The sequence below is a fragment of the Anopheles coustani genome, chromosome 2 (assembly GCF_943734705.1).
Source record: "Anopheles coustani chromosome 2, idAnoCousDA_361_x.2, whole genome shotgun sequence".
Classification (NCBI taxonomy): Eukaryota; Metazoa; Arthropoda; class Insecta; order Diptera; family Culicidae; genus Anopheles; species Anopheles coustani.
In genome coordinates, this window is record NC_071289.1 from 58,948,855 (window position 1) to 58,968,856 (window position 20,002).

A 20,002-nucleotide genomic window follows, 5' to 3' on the forward strand; every position below is an offset into this window, starting at 1 on the left:
TCTCGGGCAAGTAGTGCGGTGGTGGTGCTCAAGTGAAAAAGAACGCACTCTTTCCAAGCTGGCGACCGACGTCTTTCACGAGCGAGATTTAAATATGAATCTGACACGTACGTAGCAGAAAGGAACGGGCTTGTGTCGCCTTCTGGGAACTGGGCGTCTTAACTCGACGCACGAATGGAGAATCGGCTTTAATGTGATCCTGTACCTTCCATCTTGTCGTGCATGCTAATTATTTTTAGCACACTTCAAAATGGGAGCTTCGAACATTAGCATGACTCACTAAAAGGCACAAAGTTGTTGAAGAATTAACACTTATTTTCTCAAACTGTTTTACATAATATCCACAGCATAGCACAAAAAAGGTTATTGAAAAAATGATCGTGTACAACTTTAGTTTTAGTGAGTTCTGTATTTTTACTAGAAGCTTTCATACTTGAATCTTTCTATAAATGTTTGACCATTTCGCTTCCAATCGCCATTCTAATTACCATTCCAAGCAGAACCTAAAACTAACGAGAACCGGTATTTCAATTACATTCGTGTTCAATTTCCGTTACAATGACATGATCAACTAGCGCTTTTCGTTTTCTTCAAATGAAATCCGGTGAAGAAAAAATAAGAGACTAAAAAACTAGAGACCGTTAACAGAAACAAAGGGTTTTTCTTCCTCACTAACCGTGGCTAGTTTTGCTACGCAAGATTGAAATGCTCGTGCTAGAAGGGAATTAGATTCGTTGTTTCCACCTATTGGCTTTGAACACATTCCTGAGGAAGGAAACGTCACGGTACGATCGCGTTCAAATCCCTCCTGCGTCAGTTCTTTCTATGAGTCATATGTGGATGCCGGTTTCTGGTCGCGACAGCCTACACACATGTAGTAACGTTTGATGTTTCGGCGATAGCATGACGGGTGTATCTATTGCCACCACCGTTATGGTACGACGGCATGTTGCTGTTCAGTTGGTTCGAAGAATTTGAGTATGAAATTAGACAAAGAGTGAGTTTTCTAGGGTGATTTGCACATCTTAAACATTATGTTTTACACTGATTTCATTTCCTTGTTTTAAAAAAAAGGCTTGAGATAATATTTAATATAATCGAAATGAATCTTGCGCATTCATGCGTACCCTCTGCTGTGTTCTTCTATCAGTTTTGCAGTTGCGTAAGTTGTAAAATATTGATTATTTCTCGCACTGCGACGTTTTCTGTGGTTTAATGACTGAATGATGTACTTTTTACGAGTCGAGTTGGTACAACTTCATGCCTCAGCAGCTCGGAAGTTAGTAAAGGATACGACTACGCAAATATGAGTTGGTATTCCGTTTGCGAATATCCTGCAGTAGAAGACCAACCTTAAAACAGGGCATTGTGAACACAGGGCCTAGAAACGGCATTGTAAAGTGCCTCTCTTCGCATCATAAAGCTTCGCATCACTGCTACGGAATGGCGATAAAACACAGTAACTAATGACATTGACGGATCGCCAAACGAACACGAGTCCACAAGTTCATGCGATGAAGAAGAGGAGCAAGGCTAAATGAACGAAGGTACTAAAGACTGGTGAAGGCAGACGAATGGGTTAGGTCCATCAAAGAGTTGCACCCCTTACTCCGTTGCGGATGTGCGGAACTTTATAGCGAAAACTCGTCAATGGTGTTTGATGTTTCTTTCAGTTCATTGTTATCTTTACAATTCACCATTGAAGTGGTTCAAATGATTAACTGGTTTTTTCTCTTTTGTCTTTTTCTTTATCTATGTAGGGTTGATCTGAACACCGCTTCAAAGCGGTCGCAAAACTCACTGCCCCTCCAAAAGAAACCAAAGTGGCCAAGCTCAAAGTCTGCCATTCGTAAGCAACGGAACCACCTGAAGACACACCTCCTCCCATCCTCTGGAAGGAACGCGAGCTAGAGTAGTGTCCACCTTTATCAACGCTCGATCACCAAAACACCATCAACCACAAACAACATGGCGACCGTGTCGCGGCAACAGATGCTCAGCGTCGTCCCCCTATTGCTCATCCTAGTAGTAGCAGTAGCGCTAGTGCAGGCGGAACCGATCCTGAAGATCCGCTCGACTGATTTTTCCCGCTTTAACGAATCGAGCGCCGAGTTTGTCAGCTCGAGGTCGTACAATGCGCGCGGCATGGCACCGCTGTACGAGATCACTAACCATGTGATCAATTTGTTCGTCGACGAATATCCCATTCCGGAAGGTAGGTCGTCGTAGTGGTGTTGCTCGTTGGGTGAACTAAACTTTGACCTGATTTTGTCGTTTGTTTTTCTCCCCTGTTCCGTAGGCTACATCATCGTCGGCGAAGGTACGATCCAGGCTGGCCCGAACGTATCCGACAACAGCTGGGGCCCACTGTTGAAGCAGTACTGGGCGATCCTGCTGGTGACGGCGATATGCGTCGTCATGATCGCGCTCATGCCCATCATCGGCCTGTGTTTGTGCTGCTGCCGGTGCTTCGGCGGATGCGGTGGCCGATCGCAACCGTTCGACAAGAAACATGACACTTGCCGTCGGGCAATCTTGGGCTTCCTGTTGATCTGCTCCACCTCTGCTTTGGTGTAGGTTGATGTGCGCTACCTCAAGGGGGGAACCTCATTAATATTCTCTCTCTTTCATCATCTACCAATGACACACAGGTTCGGTGTGGTGGTTGCGTTCGTGACCAACAGCTACATGCAGCACGGTGTGGAGAACATCACCACTTCCGCCCGGCACGGTGTGCAGGACACCCGGCAGTATCTGCAGACCACCTCGATGCACATCGACCACGTGCTGAACAAGAACTATCAGGAGCTGAACGCCGACCTGAAGGCAATGCTCAACGATGCCTCGGACAACATTATCCGCCGACTGGAGGAAGAATCGAAGGCGGAGAAACTGACCGCACTGTACGAGTTTGTCGAGAAGCTTCCGGGCATCCGGAAGAGTCTTGAGCAGATGAAGCAACTTACCAGCGATCTGCGCATCACCGCATCCCAGCTAAATGATGGTGAGTGTTGTGGGAGGATGTTGTTTAAGCTGTGAGAAACGACCCGGCCATCTAACTGATAATACTGTTTTTTAGGATTGCGAGGCGTAAAACGGGAGCTACTGACGTCCCTGAACAAATGTGGAACCCCGGAGTGCAGCAAAGTGATGGAGGACTACAAGATCGGCCGCCTGAATGTGAACGGAATCGATTACAACTCGGTAAGCATACGGTGCTGTGCAGGAGGAAGGCACAACAACTGAACCCGTTGTTGATGCTCTCAATCGCGGTGACGCTTGTGTTGGTGATGGTGGTGGCGGCGACCCGGTGATGTATCAATATTTCTGGTTGTATGGTGTGGTTTATCTAGGTAGAAGGCTGAAAAGGAAAAATGCATCAGACGCTTTCAATTTCCAGAGGATAGTTTTATCCAAATGGAAAATGAGCTACATCTTAGCCGAGATTGATTTCCGTCGCTTTTTAACCAGGAACGAGCAAAAACCCAAATTTAACGGGACCAAGTGTTCTTGGTTGGCCGACTTGTATGCCGTGGTAGGCCGTTTTTTTACTGTTTTCGTAACAAATGTGTTGTTTTTGCAACTGAACTATTTAGTAACCCTTCCGCAAAACGTGAAGTTATGGTTGCCTGGGCACCTCTAAACTCATTGTTTGTGGGGTCTTTCTTGTGACTGAAATCAACTTTTCGGAATACTGCCCCACGCGATAACTTCGGATCCACTCGAAGTGGTTTTATTCAACACCACCTTCTCGTTCATTTGATTGGCTTTCGCGATTCGATTCGCTCTTACTCCCGCTTTCTTTAGTCTGTGTCGATTAATGGACTGTATTTGTTTGGAGGTTTTTTTTTTGCTTTTCTCAAGATTCTATTTTGTTTCCTTCCTGTGTTTTCGACGCTCTACGCGAATCAAACACTATCCCACTCACTCTTACACACTCCATTCGAATACACTAAATTTCAGCTCGCCGCATCATTCGACTGTGACCTCATTTTGAGTTGGCTGATGGCTGCGAAATTCATGCTGCAGCCACTAGCATGGTTTTCACGAATTTGGCACAGCTATCAACCAATCTCTTCGATTTCTTGCTTCCACCCATCGCTTACCCATTCTTCTGGGCTGATTTGCCACCTTTTTCACACGTCATTTCCTACAGACAGAAGCAAGCCATGTTTTAATTTGCCATCATTGCCATTTTGCCATTGCTCACTACCATAAACCACAGGCTTATGGGGGGAGAGACCCAAGGGGGGAAGGGATACGTTAACACCATCCAAATAACAACAGAAAGTAAATAATTCAATAAAAGATCATCCTATTCTTTCTCACCACCACCTTCACCACTCCACCACCGTAATGCGTTTAAACACTAACCCACTAACTCCAAATATTCAAACTCTCAACTCAACCGTTATTCATCCTGGACATATATGTTTTACCACCGTACATATTCTCATCATCGAAACAGATACAAGACAGATACTTCCCGCGGGTAGGTGGTTCTTTCGGCTCTCTTTTTTACTGCTAGTGTTGACTTGTTTGTGTTGTGTTTTTGTTCTGTTCTGTTTGTTTACTTCAGTTTTTGTTTGTCCCTCCTATGGAACCCTTGATCCAATCGTGAATCATCGAGACCATGTTTGTAAAACAAAAGATATGTTGCTGGATCAACGATTGTGGTGTGTTTCATCTTTTTTTGGGGATGTTTTGTTTTATGTACCGTAGTTTGCGCTTACACCACTGTCCGTTGGGCCAGAAATGTATTCATCCGACAGAGATTAGTGTTTGCTGCTATAATATTTTACATTATTACTCCTAAAACCTTCCATATTTTAATACCGTATGGCTGTTTTGTATTTGTGTGTGTGTGTGTGTGTGTGTGTGATATTACCTGCAAAATATATGTTTAAAAATTGTGAAAAGCACATTGAAAAGCATATTGGCCTTCCAGCGTAACATAGGAACAATCGGAGGAATCGGTCTGAGAGGACTAATATCATTTCATACAACATACTCTGCGCATTTTACTATTGCATTTTTTATGTTTGAAAATTCCCAGTGTGTGCGCACCAAGAATTTGATTTTTGTGTATAAATGTTCATGCAAGTGTTTATTTTTCTATTCAATTAAATATATTGCCATTTTTCAGTTCCCCGTTGTGAATGTGCTTGTCGGATAATATTCGCTAATCCCATGTGTGCTATTATTTTTCCTCCAGCTGCCCGATTTATCCGAAATCATCGACAGTGTCAAGAAGCTCACGGACAGCAGCCTGGGCAGTGCGATTCACGACGGTGTCAAGCAGATGGACCAGCTCAAGGAAACTCTCACGCAGACCGTCTCCTCAACCATTCCGAGGGTGGAACTCGCCACAAATTCGACTGGCAAGGCAATCAAGGAGGTTTCGGACATGATGACGACGCGCCTGACTAATATTGGTGACGTGCTGGGTAACAACTCCTTCCGTCATTTGGACACGGCCGACGACTACATTACGCAGTACAGCATCTACCGTTACTATGCCGGGTTGGGTATTAGCTCGGTGTTGCTGCTGATTCTCATCTGTCTCGTGTTCGGTTTGCTGTGCGGAATCTGCGGCAAGCGGCCGGACGGCTATGGTGACGATTGCTGTAACAAGGGTGCCGGTGGCCGGTTCATGATATTGTGAGTGGAGCAGCTGCAGAATAAGCTTCAGGATCTTCAGGGATGTGGATGTTTCATTGTTTATTTGTTGCATTTTTCCTACAGGGCGGTCACCATCATATTCCTCACGTTCTCGGTCATCCTAGCCGTGGCGCTAGCATCGTTCCTGATTGGTACCGTGGCGCGGCGGGCCGCCTGCGATTCGCTCCGTGATCCGGCCGACGATCAAATCATCAACTACATCGATGAGTTCATCAACCTGAACCGTCTCTACTCGGAGCTCCGCGTGCAAGTGGAACGCTCCAAACCGAAGCTACTGGCCAGCGATACGACTGAGATCGAGAAGATTCACCTCGGTGCAATGATTGCGGCCTGTCAACGGAACGAGTCGATTTATAAGGTGCTGAAGTTGCACAACTTTGTCGACATTCGCTCGATAAAGAACTTACCGGAGGAAAGTGGCATCATGGGCGCGCTCGATGAGCTTACGAATTCAATCAAGATCGACCGGGTCTCGATACTAACGGAGGAAGCGCAAAACGATATCGAAACGTTACGTAATTCGAAATTAAATGACTTCGACGTGGATAAATTTACGGATAATGTACGTATAGACCCGATGTCCTAGGCTTATACAATCGTGTCTCAGCATTTACGGATTTCTGTTTTGCCAATCTTTTTGTACTGTTTTAGTTGACCTTCAATATAACCGAGTATAACTTGAATGAGATCGCCGAAAAGCTGCGAGAGGTTGCAAATAAGGTACTGCCCGGAAAGGAAATGAACGACATTAAAGTGAACCTGAAAAATCAAGCGCTCCACCTGTCTTCCTATCAGGTATATTTCGATGTCCTCAAATTGAGCTGGGGCAAAGATTTGTCACTCTAACGCTATATTTGCTATCATTTCAGACGAATCTCGTCGATCCGATGATCGCCTCGACGAATCAACTGATCAAACTGTCCACCGATCTGGACAATAAATTGAAGTTTGGCGAAAGGTCGTTCTCCGATGCCATCGACAAGTTCCTGACGCAGATCAAGGATGCGGAAAACTATATCAACGCGAACGGCAATGCGTTCGTGCATAACATCACGCTGGAGCTGGTGACCGGGTTCACTGAGCAGATATTTGCCTACATCAATCTGGTGGTTGATTCCACGCAGAACGATATCGGTCTGTGCGGACCAGTGCACAATGTCTACCAGTCGGTCATTGTGGCGTCCTGCAATCGCATCGTCGATCCATTCGTAAGTTTTGGCATAAATTTATTGTTGTATGGTGTGCGCCCCTTTTTCTAAACTGTTTTTCGATCTTCTAAACAGAATGGATTCTGGGCTGGAGTCGTCTGGTGTCTGCTGTTGTTCCTGCCATCGATCATATTCGGTGTGAAGCTGTCCACGCTGTACCAAAAATCGGACCCCTATCCCGGGCCGATGGTGGAATCGTAAGTGCCAAAGTCCAAAGATCTTCCATGCTTATATTTATGCCAGAGATTAAAGTAGCTACTACGCTGATTGTCAGTTGATCTCCAAAGATTTTAGTATAGTAGTTGTGACCAAACTTCGCCAAAGTAGACTAGTAGAGTACATTTAGTTTTGGGTAACATTAAGTTTAGATGTTGTCTAGCATTTGTAAAATTTTCGCTTTTCGTTGAGTGAGCATCCAAATTTTGTTTTTATCCTTTGAGATAGGTGTTCAATGCATGCATGTCCTTTGCAACGCCACTAATAAATAACAGTATTACCGAGTAGTGCATGGCAGCATCAATTTCGTTCCACCCCACCATCGGATGAAGAGAGAAAGAAACGTCGTCGAATTTATTTGTTAATCAAACGCATTCCATCGGCTATTAGACTGAGTAGTTATAAATAGAGTTCTTTTTGGTTTTTGGTTTTGGTAAGTTTGATATGTTTCTGTTTTTTGTTTTATAATTCGTCTGTGTAGTTGTTGTGTTCTTTCTTTCTTCATCTCTTTGCATGTCTCAATTTCAATCTTCCCATGTGTTCTTTAAGCATCTAACCATGAATTAATATTCGCTTTGTAATTGCATGAATAAATTGTTGTATGTGCTTTAACAGATTATTAAACGATGCGCAAATTGGTTTAAAAGACAAAAAATGAAACGCGAATATGAACCCTAAGCTAGTACTTGCAATTTCCAATGTTCATGTCAATGTGTAATATTTCTTTCATTGCCATGATAATTCGGGTTTATAAGTGTTAGCTTAAGGTTTAGTAAGCCTGCTTTAAAAAGATTGCTTTAAAATACATTGTTAAGACTTCTAAAGGTGCTATGCGGTCATTGTTTAATTTTTTCGATATGTTAAAGCACGTTTTACAATCCGTAGTTGTTGGTTCTAGCATAGGTAAGTTTTTTGTGCTTTGAAAAAATAAAAATAAAAATACGACAAAACAAATGTATACACACAAACTCATCCTTTGTCGTGAGCGCTGTTGTCACGAAGTTTTGATTAGTTCCCTTTTTCCGATGATGATAGTCTTTTAGGTTAGCTGTAACATCGTTAGGTGCACAGCGCAGTTCACGATACAATTTGAGTTCAATTCAAAATCAACACTTTTCGGCATTCTGAAGTGTTCGCAAATTATGACACCTTTTTTGGACCTGGAACACACATGCTTGGAGGAGTATGGAAGAAACAGCATTCAATCGTTCTTCTTCAATTTACTCAGCCTGACTCGTGAACTGTAGAACCCTTTGCCTTTCGTTCATGTTCGATGTATGGGGAATGTGGTCCAGTGTTGGAAATCAGCAACAATTGCACGCCGCCCGGTTGAGATTTGCACTCGCGTTGGCAAGAGATACATTCGTTCAGCAGTTCATAACTTTGGTTCGTTGTGTTTTCTCATCTCATGTTCCGTTGAACTTTTTTTTCCTGCTCCTCCGCTGATGAACCGCACCAAGAACATGCTCGGTTTGCTCCTATCATAATTTCCTCTCTCATGTAGAATCTTTAATTTTGTGTTCTAAATACCTAGTTTGGTTGTGTTGGTTTCTTTTCTGTTACGGTTTGCGGAGTGTTAAAAATGCGCCAACAAAATGTAAAACATGCGCATTTTTTTCACCGTTTTAAAACGATTGTGCAAGTGTGTTTGCGTGTCTGGTGGTGGTGGTTTGGGATCGAATGTGATTTTTTATGTTTGTGGTATTGTTTTTCTTCTTGTCATTTTCCGTTCTCATTACAGTGAGTATCTGTACGATGCCTACACCGAGCGTGATAACATTCCTCTTGCGAGGTAAGTCCTCCCCATCCCCTCCCTCTCAGTCACTTCGCCATTTGTTGTACTGATGCGGCGAATCCACAAATCTTGCAATGACTATCAGATCAGCTCAAAGGGAGAGAAAATCAGTTCTTACACCTTCAAAAAGGATATTTTCGCTTTTTCCTATGGGAAAACAACCAGCGTCGGTCGCTTGTAATCTTTATTCCTGTTTGTGTCGGACACATTTGTGCGTTAAAATAAGAACGATCTTTTGTTAATCGCCTGCGTTTTCTGTTATTTGTTTGTTCGTTTTGGATCTGTTACCTTGGTTTTGTTTGCAAATTTTTCTTTATGTTCCGTTAACTTGACGTTTATTGGCGCCGCCAATATAACTGCTGGCTATGTCTAACAAATGGTATGAAACAATTTCTCACCATGAAACAAACAAAAAACTATATATACTCTCCCGAAAGTATTGTATTGTACCCGTACCTATATCGTAGTGCATAATTGAAATATTAAATTATATGCATTGAATGACTTATCATACACACATATTCCATGTAAACCTGCGCTCCCTGCGTTCACCAACGTTTGGGCGTAGTTATGCTGTTGATTTTATATTAATGTTCGCTTTTACTTCTATTCTCACTCCGTGGGGGAAATTGTTGTGCTTTCAGTGGACCGAAAAACAAGCGCCGCAAGAAGCAGGATCGACGCCGCGAGTCACGTGATCGACGGGAAATCTATTATGAGGAGGGTAGTCCGTCGCATAGTCGCGATCCACGGTACAACGATATGGCCCCGAAGTAAGTAAAATTATTAATTTAACTAAGTGTACTCATCCGGTCGGGCAATTATCAATTAAGCTAAAGGTGACGGACCGTTGTTTTTCTTATTTTAAACTCTGATGATGGCGAAGAGTGTAAAATTTTCTTCGAAATCGTACCAACCGCACCTACACAACCAGATTATACCGTACACACAATACACAATAGCGCACATTTCCATATGGCCATGCATCGATTGTAAGAATCCATCATTATCAAGCATATACATACGCATAAACGTATTGGTTTTTGGAAAGGCCGTAATCATTATGGGGTCCACATTGCCAGTTAACGGTCTGCATCAACCTCCTGTGGAATATTCTGTGATATTTCGACCATCCATGTGATGCGCTAGAGAAAGATCCTTTAGTGATGACGTTGTATTTTGTATTAGAATAGAATGTACATGATGAGTAGAGTAGCGCTAGGGTAGGAGTCCTTCGTCGATCCTTGGTAGAGTACAGAGTTTTTGTGTAGCTCGATTGAGACCACCCAACTTACCGTTGAATGCTAACAAACACAAACATATGAAGCGACTTCGGAACACCCGAGCCTAGCACTGCGTGAATCTGCCTCACCACCACCACAACCGTTCATCCCAAAACCGGGCCTCCATTACTATCGGTCCATGCTGTTCACAGCTTCAACAATTTAACACTTTGACAGACAAGAAACGCATCCATCAGTGGTCGGGTAAAGTGGACACGAACTGGTCGCTAACCGCCTGCCCTCTCATCTTTGTACTTCCGAACAGTGCAGAGACCCAAATCCCTTCTATACTAACCCATAGTGGCAGTGAAACGGCGACATCTTCTTCCCCACCTGCACCACTAACAAGTAACAATCACCACCACCAACACCACCACCACAACTTCCACCAGCGGCATCACTCGACTCCCTTGCCAATGTCGCTACCGATGACGCTGACCGCGGCGTCGCAAGAGTCACCGGAACACGTGGAGAAGGTTCCCCGGTCCTCCTACGTCGCGTTCCAGACTCCCCTGCCGGACGGTGGCAAGCCATCCTCGTCGTCGTCCTTCCATCTGTCAACGCAGCAGCCCGAAAGTGGCTCACCGAACCGCAGGCTCAGCCGTCTGTTCAGTCAAAGCTTCTTCGACGACTTTCAGGCGGCCCTGAAGCAGTACGATCACGAACGGCAATCATCAGCCGGCGTCGGCGGGAGCAGTGGCCGAGTTGGCTCGTCGGATTTGCTCACGGTGGAGGTGTACGGTGGAAGCGGCGGACACCACTCGTACTTACCACCGTCCGCCATCCAACCGTCCCATCCGCACCCGGGTGGTCTGCAACACCATCACCAACACCTGCACCACCAGCGTACGGCCAATGTCAGCCGGAGCAATAGCAGTAGCGTGGGCTCGGTCCGGTCGATGGCGTTGGTGCCAACGAGGACCCCTTCGCCGTTGGAGTTTCGTACCATGTCGTTCCGGAGGCCCCGCTCGTTGGCCAGTGAAGAGACGACGGGGAAACATTCGTCATCCCGTGCCGACAGTGGCTACGAAAAGTACTAACACGACGCCCCGCCTGAGGCTAACAAAGGCATTTCAAGACTGAGAAGTGGTCGGCGACCAGCAGGAAGCAGCAACCGGTGGCAGGTTCCCTAAGATCCGCTCGTGTATGTTTTGCCCTCATGCAGTTCATTTCGATCATCCGTGCTGTTGTTGCGTAGCTGTGTTAATGTCGTTCGTTCCCTGTGTTATACTGTCGCCTCTTTCCTTAACCTACAGTAACGCACATAATGAAAAGTGCACATTCCAGTTTTGTCTTTCTCTCCGATCTTCGATGTATTTAATGTTCAAATCATCGAAGTCAGTATCCAATTGATGATTTTAGTTTACGAAAAATATATAAATTGGCAACATTTTGACGTATCTGGCCATTTTTGTAATAACATACGCACCGGATCATTTGATCAGATCATTTGAACATTGTATGTATACATTGCAGCTGATAGAACGTGCGGCAATCAGAACAATGTGCTATAAATATATTCGGTTTGTTTGTTATGTTAGACCATAATTTTGTTGATAAAAAATTTGAAGCCATCGCGAGATACCGACACGATCCGTTAGCTCCTCGACTGTACTGTACGACCAACAACCACCTGTAAACACCAGACAAAAAGTAAACGGGATCTCAGACCGCCAATTTAGTTACCTTTAGTTATGGAGGTTTGATAGGTCGCATCACAGTCCTTTGTAATACTCTGGTCGTCCCGTCTAGAGCATTTTTACAAATAGTCAAAAGCAAGCTGTTCGGCTGTTGCCCATTCTATTACAAGACTTCATTATTAAACACAACAGATACTATTATTGAAATCTTCAATACAACAGATCAAGAAAGCATTTTTTATCAGGGGACGGAACCAACATGGTGGACAGCAAATCCCCTATTGGACATCCGGATTCGACAAACTATGGGTCGCATCGAGAAAGCTGACAGATCACGTCGTTTTCTTATGATAATCTCAATAGCTCTGACATGGACGTAAACTCTCCTGAACATTAAGTTGGCATAAGTACATCCAGTTTTTACAAAATCGAACCATGGTCTTGAATTTTTAGTTTTCTAAACAAAAGAAACGTAACGTAAACTATAAAAACTGTAAGATAAAAGTATAAACGAATGAATCAGATTTGTATGATCAGTATTTAATTGGCAATGGTCAAAATGTAATACTAACATTAATGATTGAGGTTAGTTTCGAAGCAGGGAGAGAAGAATTTTAAAATTGGAACGTGAACTATTGTTATGCGACGTACTGTATGCAACGTTATTTCAATTGTGCACGATGGTCCCTGCATAGCTTGGTGCGTCCGCTGTAGCCACAATTAAGACTGCTTGTCTAATGCTCCATATCGTTATCATCCCCCACGTGTTGTTGGCTGAAGTCTCATAGCGTCAGCCCACCATTATGACACTGCGACACGTTTTGTTTGGTATGGCAAAGGCGCGCACGGTATCTCGCAAGACAACCCTGGCGAGACTCTAGAATTGCACCAGCGGCTTCTGGGCTTTTGAATACACTGTACTATAAACACACACTTTCCTCTTTCTGGCTTGTTTTCTTATGGATGTTGTGGCGATGATCGTGTTACCCTTTTGGCACCTGCATCTGTTAACTTTCCGACTTTCGCCTGTCGTTGCGTGTTTCCTCCCAGTCCCATTCTTTCTTCAGTGTGATTTCCATGCTTGATCACTTCTAAAGATGTCGTGTGTCGTTGACGTTGGTTATTTAAATATTATTTTTCAATCCCTTTCAAAAGTAGATTGCTGAATGATTGATTTTGGTCGAACTCACAGTGTCGCAAGTTATTGTTACTCATACTCATTCCTCCATTCGGTTTGTTTTTGATATCGCTTTCCCCCTAAATATTCCAACAGCGACTGGATTCTACTACTGTCAATATCCTGTTTTTTATCTCTTAATGTTTCTTTTACACTGTCTCTTCCCTTTCGACCCTCCACTTGCCGGACGTCTGCCTCTTCCATGCTCTCTACTTTCATATCGCCACGAAAGGTGCCACTATCTTCCGTGCGACGGTCGACCAAGGCCCGGGTTCGGCCAGCAGCAGCAACAACACTACCATCCCATACCTTAAAGACTCTCTCCCTTAACGGACGATCGATCTAGAACAGCGCACCCACTTTGTTGTAAAGAGAAAATAGAATTAAGTATACAGCTTTCCATCGCTGTGTTCAGCTCTGGCAGCGAAACTTCAGTTACGTCTGTGATCTGTGAGTAACAAAATCCAAAGTGAATGATGCAAACAACAAGTATTGAACCCCCCCACTCCTCTCTTTGTCCTTGTGTTCGTCTTCGCGCAGTTCGAAAAAAATGATCGCTTCAAAAAGACAGAGGAAAACAATTGAGATTTTCATGACATTAGGATAAAAGAGATAGCTCATCAATGATGCGGAAGTTAAACATTAATCAGGAGCTGAACAAGGCTTATCGTTAGGCACAATTGGGCTATGGACAGGGACATATTCACGAATGTGTATGTATCTGGTGATCTTGATGGAGACATGGAAAACATGCGTGCACGTGTGTATGTATGTATGTGTATGGCTGTGTAAATAGTCGACTATGCACCTGTTTCTATTTCCTATTACTTTCACCCATTTCTCTCTATTTTGCTAGAATTTAAACGCTCACAATGACAAACCTCACTTCACAAGAGATTTTCTAATACTTTCCTTTTTTCGCGCGCTCGCGCTTGTGTGTGTTTGCGGTCTTTTCTTCAAACAGAAACTGGGATGGTGCTCCGCCTCGCTACCAGAATCCACCGATGGCACCACCGGCGGCCGAGTACGAGCGTCCCCCGCCATACTACTACCCGGGAGCCCCGAGTGAACACGAGTAAGCCATTTCCCGTTCCTTTGTTCCGGCTTCGAAGATGCAATGGTGTCCCCCACACGGACGCTTGGAACGGAATAGGAACACAAGGAGAACGCCATTTGGGACAACCTTACCTTCCGTACGAGCCACAAGCATTGCACACGTTGTACAACACAGAAACAAAACACATCGCCTCTTCCACAGTACGTGTGCCAAGCTTCGGATCGTTGGAAGTTGGAAGGGAAAAGCGGCCAGCGGGTGTTGGATGGAGAATGTTTCGGTGTTTTTTTTTATTATTTACAAAAATCGCCATTGACGACGGATTTACACAGTACGAACATTACGATTTTGATTGGTAAAACCATGCGCATGCTTAAATTGAGACTAATTTGTGTAGAACGGAAAGTAATGCTTTTGTAGTATTTCTTTTTATTAATATTTTTCATAGAACTTTCACTCAACAGAAATTTACGGTTAATGCAGGCGAACGTGGAACCATCGATAGGGTCTAGGGAGAATTGCATTTGATCATACTATGCGAAGATGATACACAACAATCCGCCAACAAACAGCATTTAAAAGAAGTAATTTATGTACGTAAACATTTGAAAAATAACCTTACATTGGTTCAGCAAAAAAAGCCCCGATCAACAAACATATAATCATATAGGCTAAAATTATATATTTCATGGATTCGATCGATGCGTTGCTCGTACAAGGCATTTGTTATATTACTTTATGAACTACAGCAATGCGGGAATAAAAAGGGATATTTAATGGAAGCAAAAAAACAGCGCGTGGACAGATACATATTAACCCAAATACATTCATTCCAAACGACCAAATTTTGAAGCACCTGCTCCGTTTCGGAATAGTGTTCAGAAATGGCATCAACAAAGAAACACCATTTGGCACGCATTGGTTGCTCAAGGGAATTCGAAATCGTTTACGATAAGTTTTGATTTTTAACACGCAAGGGAACGTGAACATTTCTTGCCCCGTAACATCAAGTGCACCCGGGGTGGGGGGCATGCCCAATCAGTCTTTTCTTGGACACAATCTAACTAACTAACTGCCCTCGAAAGTATATGAGAATTAGGTTTACTATTGGCGCGTCGGGGGCGTGCAGGTGATGGGGAAAGATTATGGAAATGCTCAGTTTACCAGTAGCAGAGATTAGCAGATCGCGATACTGTAGCGAATTTAGTGCATCGAATGCGGGTAAAGTTACGCATTAAATTGCTAGACAAGAATCCGGTAGTTTCCCATGAACAGCGCCCTGCCCAAAGGCTTTATACGAATAGTTTCCAATTGAGTAGCTTCAACGTATGGTGGTTTTTATATATTGAAAATGGTCACCCAAGAGTTGCGTGGAAGTTAGTATGATATCGTAATGAGTCGTTCACAGGTAAAGGCTGATTAATTTTACATCCGGTAAAAAGGCGCATCTATATCTATCCAGCGGTATTGAGTGTTAAACGCCGAAAAAAATGGAGCAATTGATTGGTAAATGATATCACGTACTGCAATTTGTGATCACCCTGTGCTGATGAGTTGTGTAGGTTTTGTTTGTTTATTTTAACGTGTTTCAAAATTGCCACTCCAAGAGTAGACAATTTTGCTTTCCTTAGTTTAGTGTACCGCACATTTGAAGATTCGATGTGACAGATTAGCCACCTTTCTCCCCTCATTCGAATCATAATGCTTAGGAAGAGAAGAAGAAAGATCCACTGCAGCGGGTCCCCATATTTAGCCGAATCTCGCGTTTAGTTAGTAGGTCTGCTTACGAACGTTTTAGTTTATCGAATCGAAACCATTTGGGTAATTTGATTTGCCTCGTTGCACCCCAGAGCCGATCGATAAATGGCCGGGGTTTGCTGGGCCCGATTTAGTTTAATGCATCGATTAGTTAATGTAGTGCTCTTTTTTTAAATCAATATGCATTATCGTATAGTTTCGCCTCCGTTTCGTGTCTTGTCTGGTGACGAAAAAAAGTACGGATGTTTTTATTTTTTTTACTAGTGTTTTATTTTGTCACCTGCCGGTACGATGCTGCGCGTTCGACTGAACTTTCGTATAGCAGTCTTTTTTACGTTATCTCCGTTTCCTTTCAGTAGACCATTGGAAGGCCTTTTTACAGTGGTATGATTTTGTGTGAGAGCGCGTTATTTTTAACCAATAGAAACACAATGTTTGCCACGTCAGAAAATGTGGGGAGAATGTGGCTGAAGAATTGAAAAATCAACTGCCGTCTTTTCCTGTTGTCCTCATCTTACCCGCATGAAGCTAACCGTTAGCGATAGCGCAGGATACTCAAAGCGGAGTTCTGCCGAAAAAGGATATAACAAGAAGAAGAAAAAGACTTTTCATAAAGTACCATTTAGCAAAGCCAACTACATAAAAACTTTCCCAATCTATAGGTGTGAGTGCGTGTGTGTATGCTTGCGATGGAGTAAAACACAAACCATAAATGACGGTGAATTTACACGATTCTTAATAGTGCGCAACAAACGGAAATAAAAAAAACGGAAATAAATCTATTAAAACTCTTTTTATCTTTATCAAACAAACAAAATGCCCCAACCGGGCGAAACGACGGTGCACAGGGCACATACACTACAAACAAAAACACTTGCAAAATAAATAAACCCAGCAGACTAGTAAAAACAACAAAAAAACAAACAAGCAAGCAACTACAATTTAAACAATAACTCTTTCGTGTAGTCGTTTGAAAGGATGGCGACAATTGGAAATATAAACCTGAAATGATAGGAAAGTGGCGAGATACGAAATCTGATGAAACCATAAGGCGAGGAAAACTGAAATATAACGAAAAAAAAAAATTGGAACAAATGATGAAAAATGTATTAAATGTGATTTTCGTTTTTCAATGTCGAAAGCAACAAGTGTAATCTTTGCACATTTGTGGACTCTTCTCAAACTGAAACCATGGGTCGATAATTCAATTGCGTCGTTATTCATGGGAATATAAAAAAAGAAATCTATTGAAGAAATACAAAAAAAAGCAAAATCACATACACAAAAAACCGTTTCCAACACAGGTGTCTTCAATGTTAGCCATGATGTATAAGACGTTTGCAATGTTTGGCATCTATTTCTACTCCCCTTATCGATGAATGCGAATGAAGCGACAAAAGAAAAGTCGAACATATTTTACAACACAAAAAACTTTTACGGTCTATCGAATATGGAACACGAAAAGAACAAGAAACAATTTGCCGTCACACACGGATACAAGTAGGGCGAAAGAAATCACACGTGAAACAAACAAATGGTAATCTATTGCGGATAAGAAGGAACAAAATAAAGTGATAATATGGATAAAAATGACTACAGAAAAGCTAAGATCTTGATTAATGCTTTGTTAAACTTCTCCATGCAACATTTAACTTTCTTTTAGAGTGAAGTTCAACGCTTTTTTTTTAATCATTTCAGCCGTTTATTGACACTACAACGACCACTCGGTCAGTTCGTTCCGACATCATACTTCGTAAAATGATTAATATTCCAGTTCACACTTTTCTATCTGTAACGAAAGTTATAAAATTACAAATAATTAAAAATATATCAGACATCTGATCTCAAAAAGTCTCAAAAAAATACCGAAACTATAGCCATTTGAGAACCGACAAAAGGCATTCGGGTACAGTTCCAATATGTTTCATGGAACGAGTTTACCCGAAATGTTTGAAATAAAGCACAGATTGTTTTTTATACAATGTTTTGTAATAATCCAGTAAACCTGAAGGGTAAATATTTAGCTGTTTTAAAAATATTCTTCAAAGAAAATGGAACTGTCGCTTGAACGAATATGAACAGCCTATGTTGCTGAAAATCTAATGCTCAAGTGAAGGTTACTTCGTTGCTAGGAACTTGACGAGCCCTGCTTTGATCTAGAGATTTGGAAAGAAAACCGGTTTGAACTCATCATTTATTTGAAAGAATACCTAGACATCCCAATAACAGGAATCGTATGTGAATGACATTTTTCCGAAGTCATGTAATATACCGATAAAAGAGATGGTAACATGTAAGGGTAAAGCTGCATAAATTTAAAGAGATGGTGTTCGATCCACTCCATCGATAGATCACTACAGGAAGATATGGTGACTATTCTGCTTGATCTATACAGTAATCTGCGATGAGGTCAGATGGGACACGCTCGACGGTATGAATAAGTCAAGTCGCTGGAATCTCCACGCAATCATTATTGCACCGCGTCCGGGCATTCTCTAGAACTGGAGGCAAAACGTTCACCATCGCCTAAGGCTGCAGCGGTCACTCGTGGTGCAAGTGTGTGCATAAATGTCGTGGCAATGCATCGAACTGCATGTTGTAGTATTTAGTCAAGCGGTCTAGAACCGTCATCATAGCCATCATCATCATCAACACTAACGCGATGTGGAGGTGGTGTTATGCAACCTAATATCACTGCAGTGCAGGGCACGGAACAACACAACTTAACGGGCCAGATTGTCTCCACTCAACACCAGCTAGGAGTCGGGCGGTTCGTTCGTTCGGTAAACAAAACAAAATCACTTGCAATATCCGTAGAACTTGAGGACGCGAGCTGTGTTGATAGTAAGAAAACAACTATTTTAATCTGTATGGTGAGGAGATTCCACGAGAAGTGGAATGGCTCCCGGAACGTGACGATACGCTTGTCTACAATGCGCCTCTACTTGTCTAGACGCCTCTATGCGACCTATTTTCGCGCCATTTTACATCGGGATCGCTCTGACCGGGTGCTATTTACTTTTGCCTTAGAGAAAAACCAAGATGCAGTACTGTGGATGGTTTTTATTTCCCTTGGCTCGTGCAGCTGAATAATTTACGTGTCAAACTCTTGGGACGCTAGTTCTTCAAAGTGTCTCTTTGATTTTTTTTAGGTTCTGCTCCCTCGATTTTCAAAAAAATGTAAACCGAGTGTCCAGAACTGTCCACCGATTGTTATTCGATGGGTGGATTACATTAGGTTGTTTTGCGAGACCATGTGGAAAAACAGGATATGAATGGCATGCGCGTGTGTGTGTTGTTTGGATCGAATGCAGTTTTTTGTTTTAAACAAAAGCGAATCCATCGTTTACCTCTAATGCCAGGAGAAGCTTGCCTCCAGCTTGGACTTCCAGATGATTCCTCTCGTGTGGCTGAATAACAAGTTGAACACCGAAAGCCATTTCCATTCTCATCCATGAAAGATGAGCCATCACCGCAGCGCCGTTCACTGACGTTGGAAGTATATCGAAGCTCGAATAAACTGGAAGATCCATCCGAAATACTTCTGGTACTTACTTCAGGTTCCTCCTAGCGGTACGTAATGCTCCATCATGCATGCTTTCTTCGACACCTTCCGTAAGGATCCACCGAACGCGACTCGAGAAACTTCCCGAGACACAAACGGTTTGCACTGAACGAGCCGGGAAGGGTTCGTTTATTCTGGAAATGGCGCGATGCCGAGATTGTGCTGGCGTTGCCATGATGCGTAGTAGAAGATGTTTTGATGTGCGTTCGTATTTTGGTTCGGCAACATGAGACGATTTTTATTCTTCAAGATGAGCTGTTTGGGATGAGACATCTAAGATAGACACAAATGGGACACCGCAGTGAAGACATTAAGAATAGTGCTGTGATGAATAAATTGAACGGTGCATGATTTTAGCGTTTTTTTTTTTATTAACGTCTTGCCAATATTTGGACAGATGTTGTGACAAATAACCGTGAAGATATGGATTATATAAATATTTCCGTAGTGATGAGATTATAAAAAAATTTCAGTAGATAGCACGGTTCAGTTAAATTCAAACTGGGAAGAGACAATATTCCGTCTCAGGTTTCATTGATCGACGTTGGGTTCCCGAAAGGTTTGATAAATTGCATTAGAAGGGTTATCTTGGACATGCAAAGGCTGTGATAGTGTTTACAATGT

At 42.8% G+C, this 20,002-nt stretch overlaps 1 protein-coding gene across 2 annotated transcripts; it reads left to right on the forward strand.

Moving 5' to 3' along the window:
- Nucleotides 1–1,796: 1,796 nt before the first annotated feature.
- Nucleotides 1,797–17,017, forward strand: LOC131263102 (prominin-like protein). 2 transcript variants are annotated; one of them, XM_058265252.1, is made up of 13 exons: nt 1,797–2,215; nt 2,300–2,573; nt 2,652–3,004; nt 3,080–3,204; nt 4,469–4,492; nt 5,216–5,661; nt 5,746–6,244; nt 6,334–6,477; nt 6,552–6,890; nt 6,966–7,087; nt 8,848–8,898; nt 9,546–9,674; nt 10,450–11,224. In XM_058265252.1, the coding sequence occupies exons 1-13, from the start codon at nt 1,969–1,971 to the stop codon at nt 11,222–11,224; spliced, it is 3,528 nt and encodes a 1,175-aa protein (XP_058121235.1). In that variant the 5' UTR covers nt 1,797–1,968. The 2 variants fall into 2 exon arrangements, with proteins under 2 accessions (XP_058121235.1, XP_058121237.1); XM_058265254.1 differs by lacking the exons at nt 4,469–4,492; nt 10,450–11,224 and adding an exon at nt 13,966–17,017 and having other exon boundaries at nt 1,798–2,215.
- The last annotated feature ends 2,985 nt before the right edge of the window (nt 17,018–20,002 follow it).

Excerpts from the sequence above, each read along its gene's own strand:
- LOC131263102 (XM_058265252.1), top strand. The coding sequence starts at position 1,969 with ATGGCGACCGTGTCGCGGCAACAGATGCTCAGCGTCGTCCCCCTATTG. Across the intron at positions 4,493-5,215 it reads AAGACAGATACTTCCCGCGG|CTGCCCGATTTATCCGAAAT; the intron begins GTAGGTGGTTCT and ends TTTTTCCTCCAG. Across the intron at positions 6,245-6,333 it reads TGGATAAATTTACGGATAAT|TTGACCTTCAATATAACCGA; the intron begins GTACGTATAGAC and ends GTACTGTTTTAG.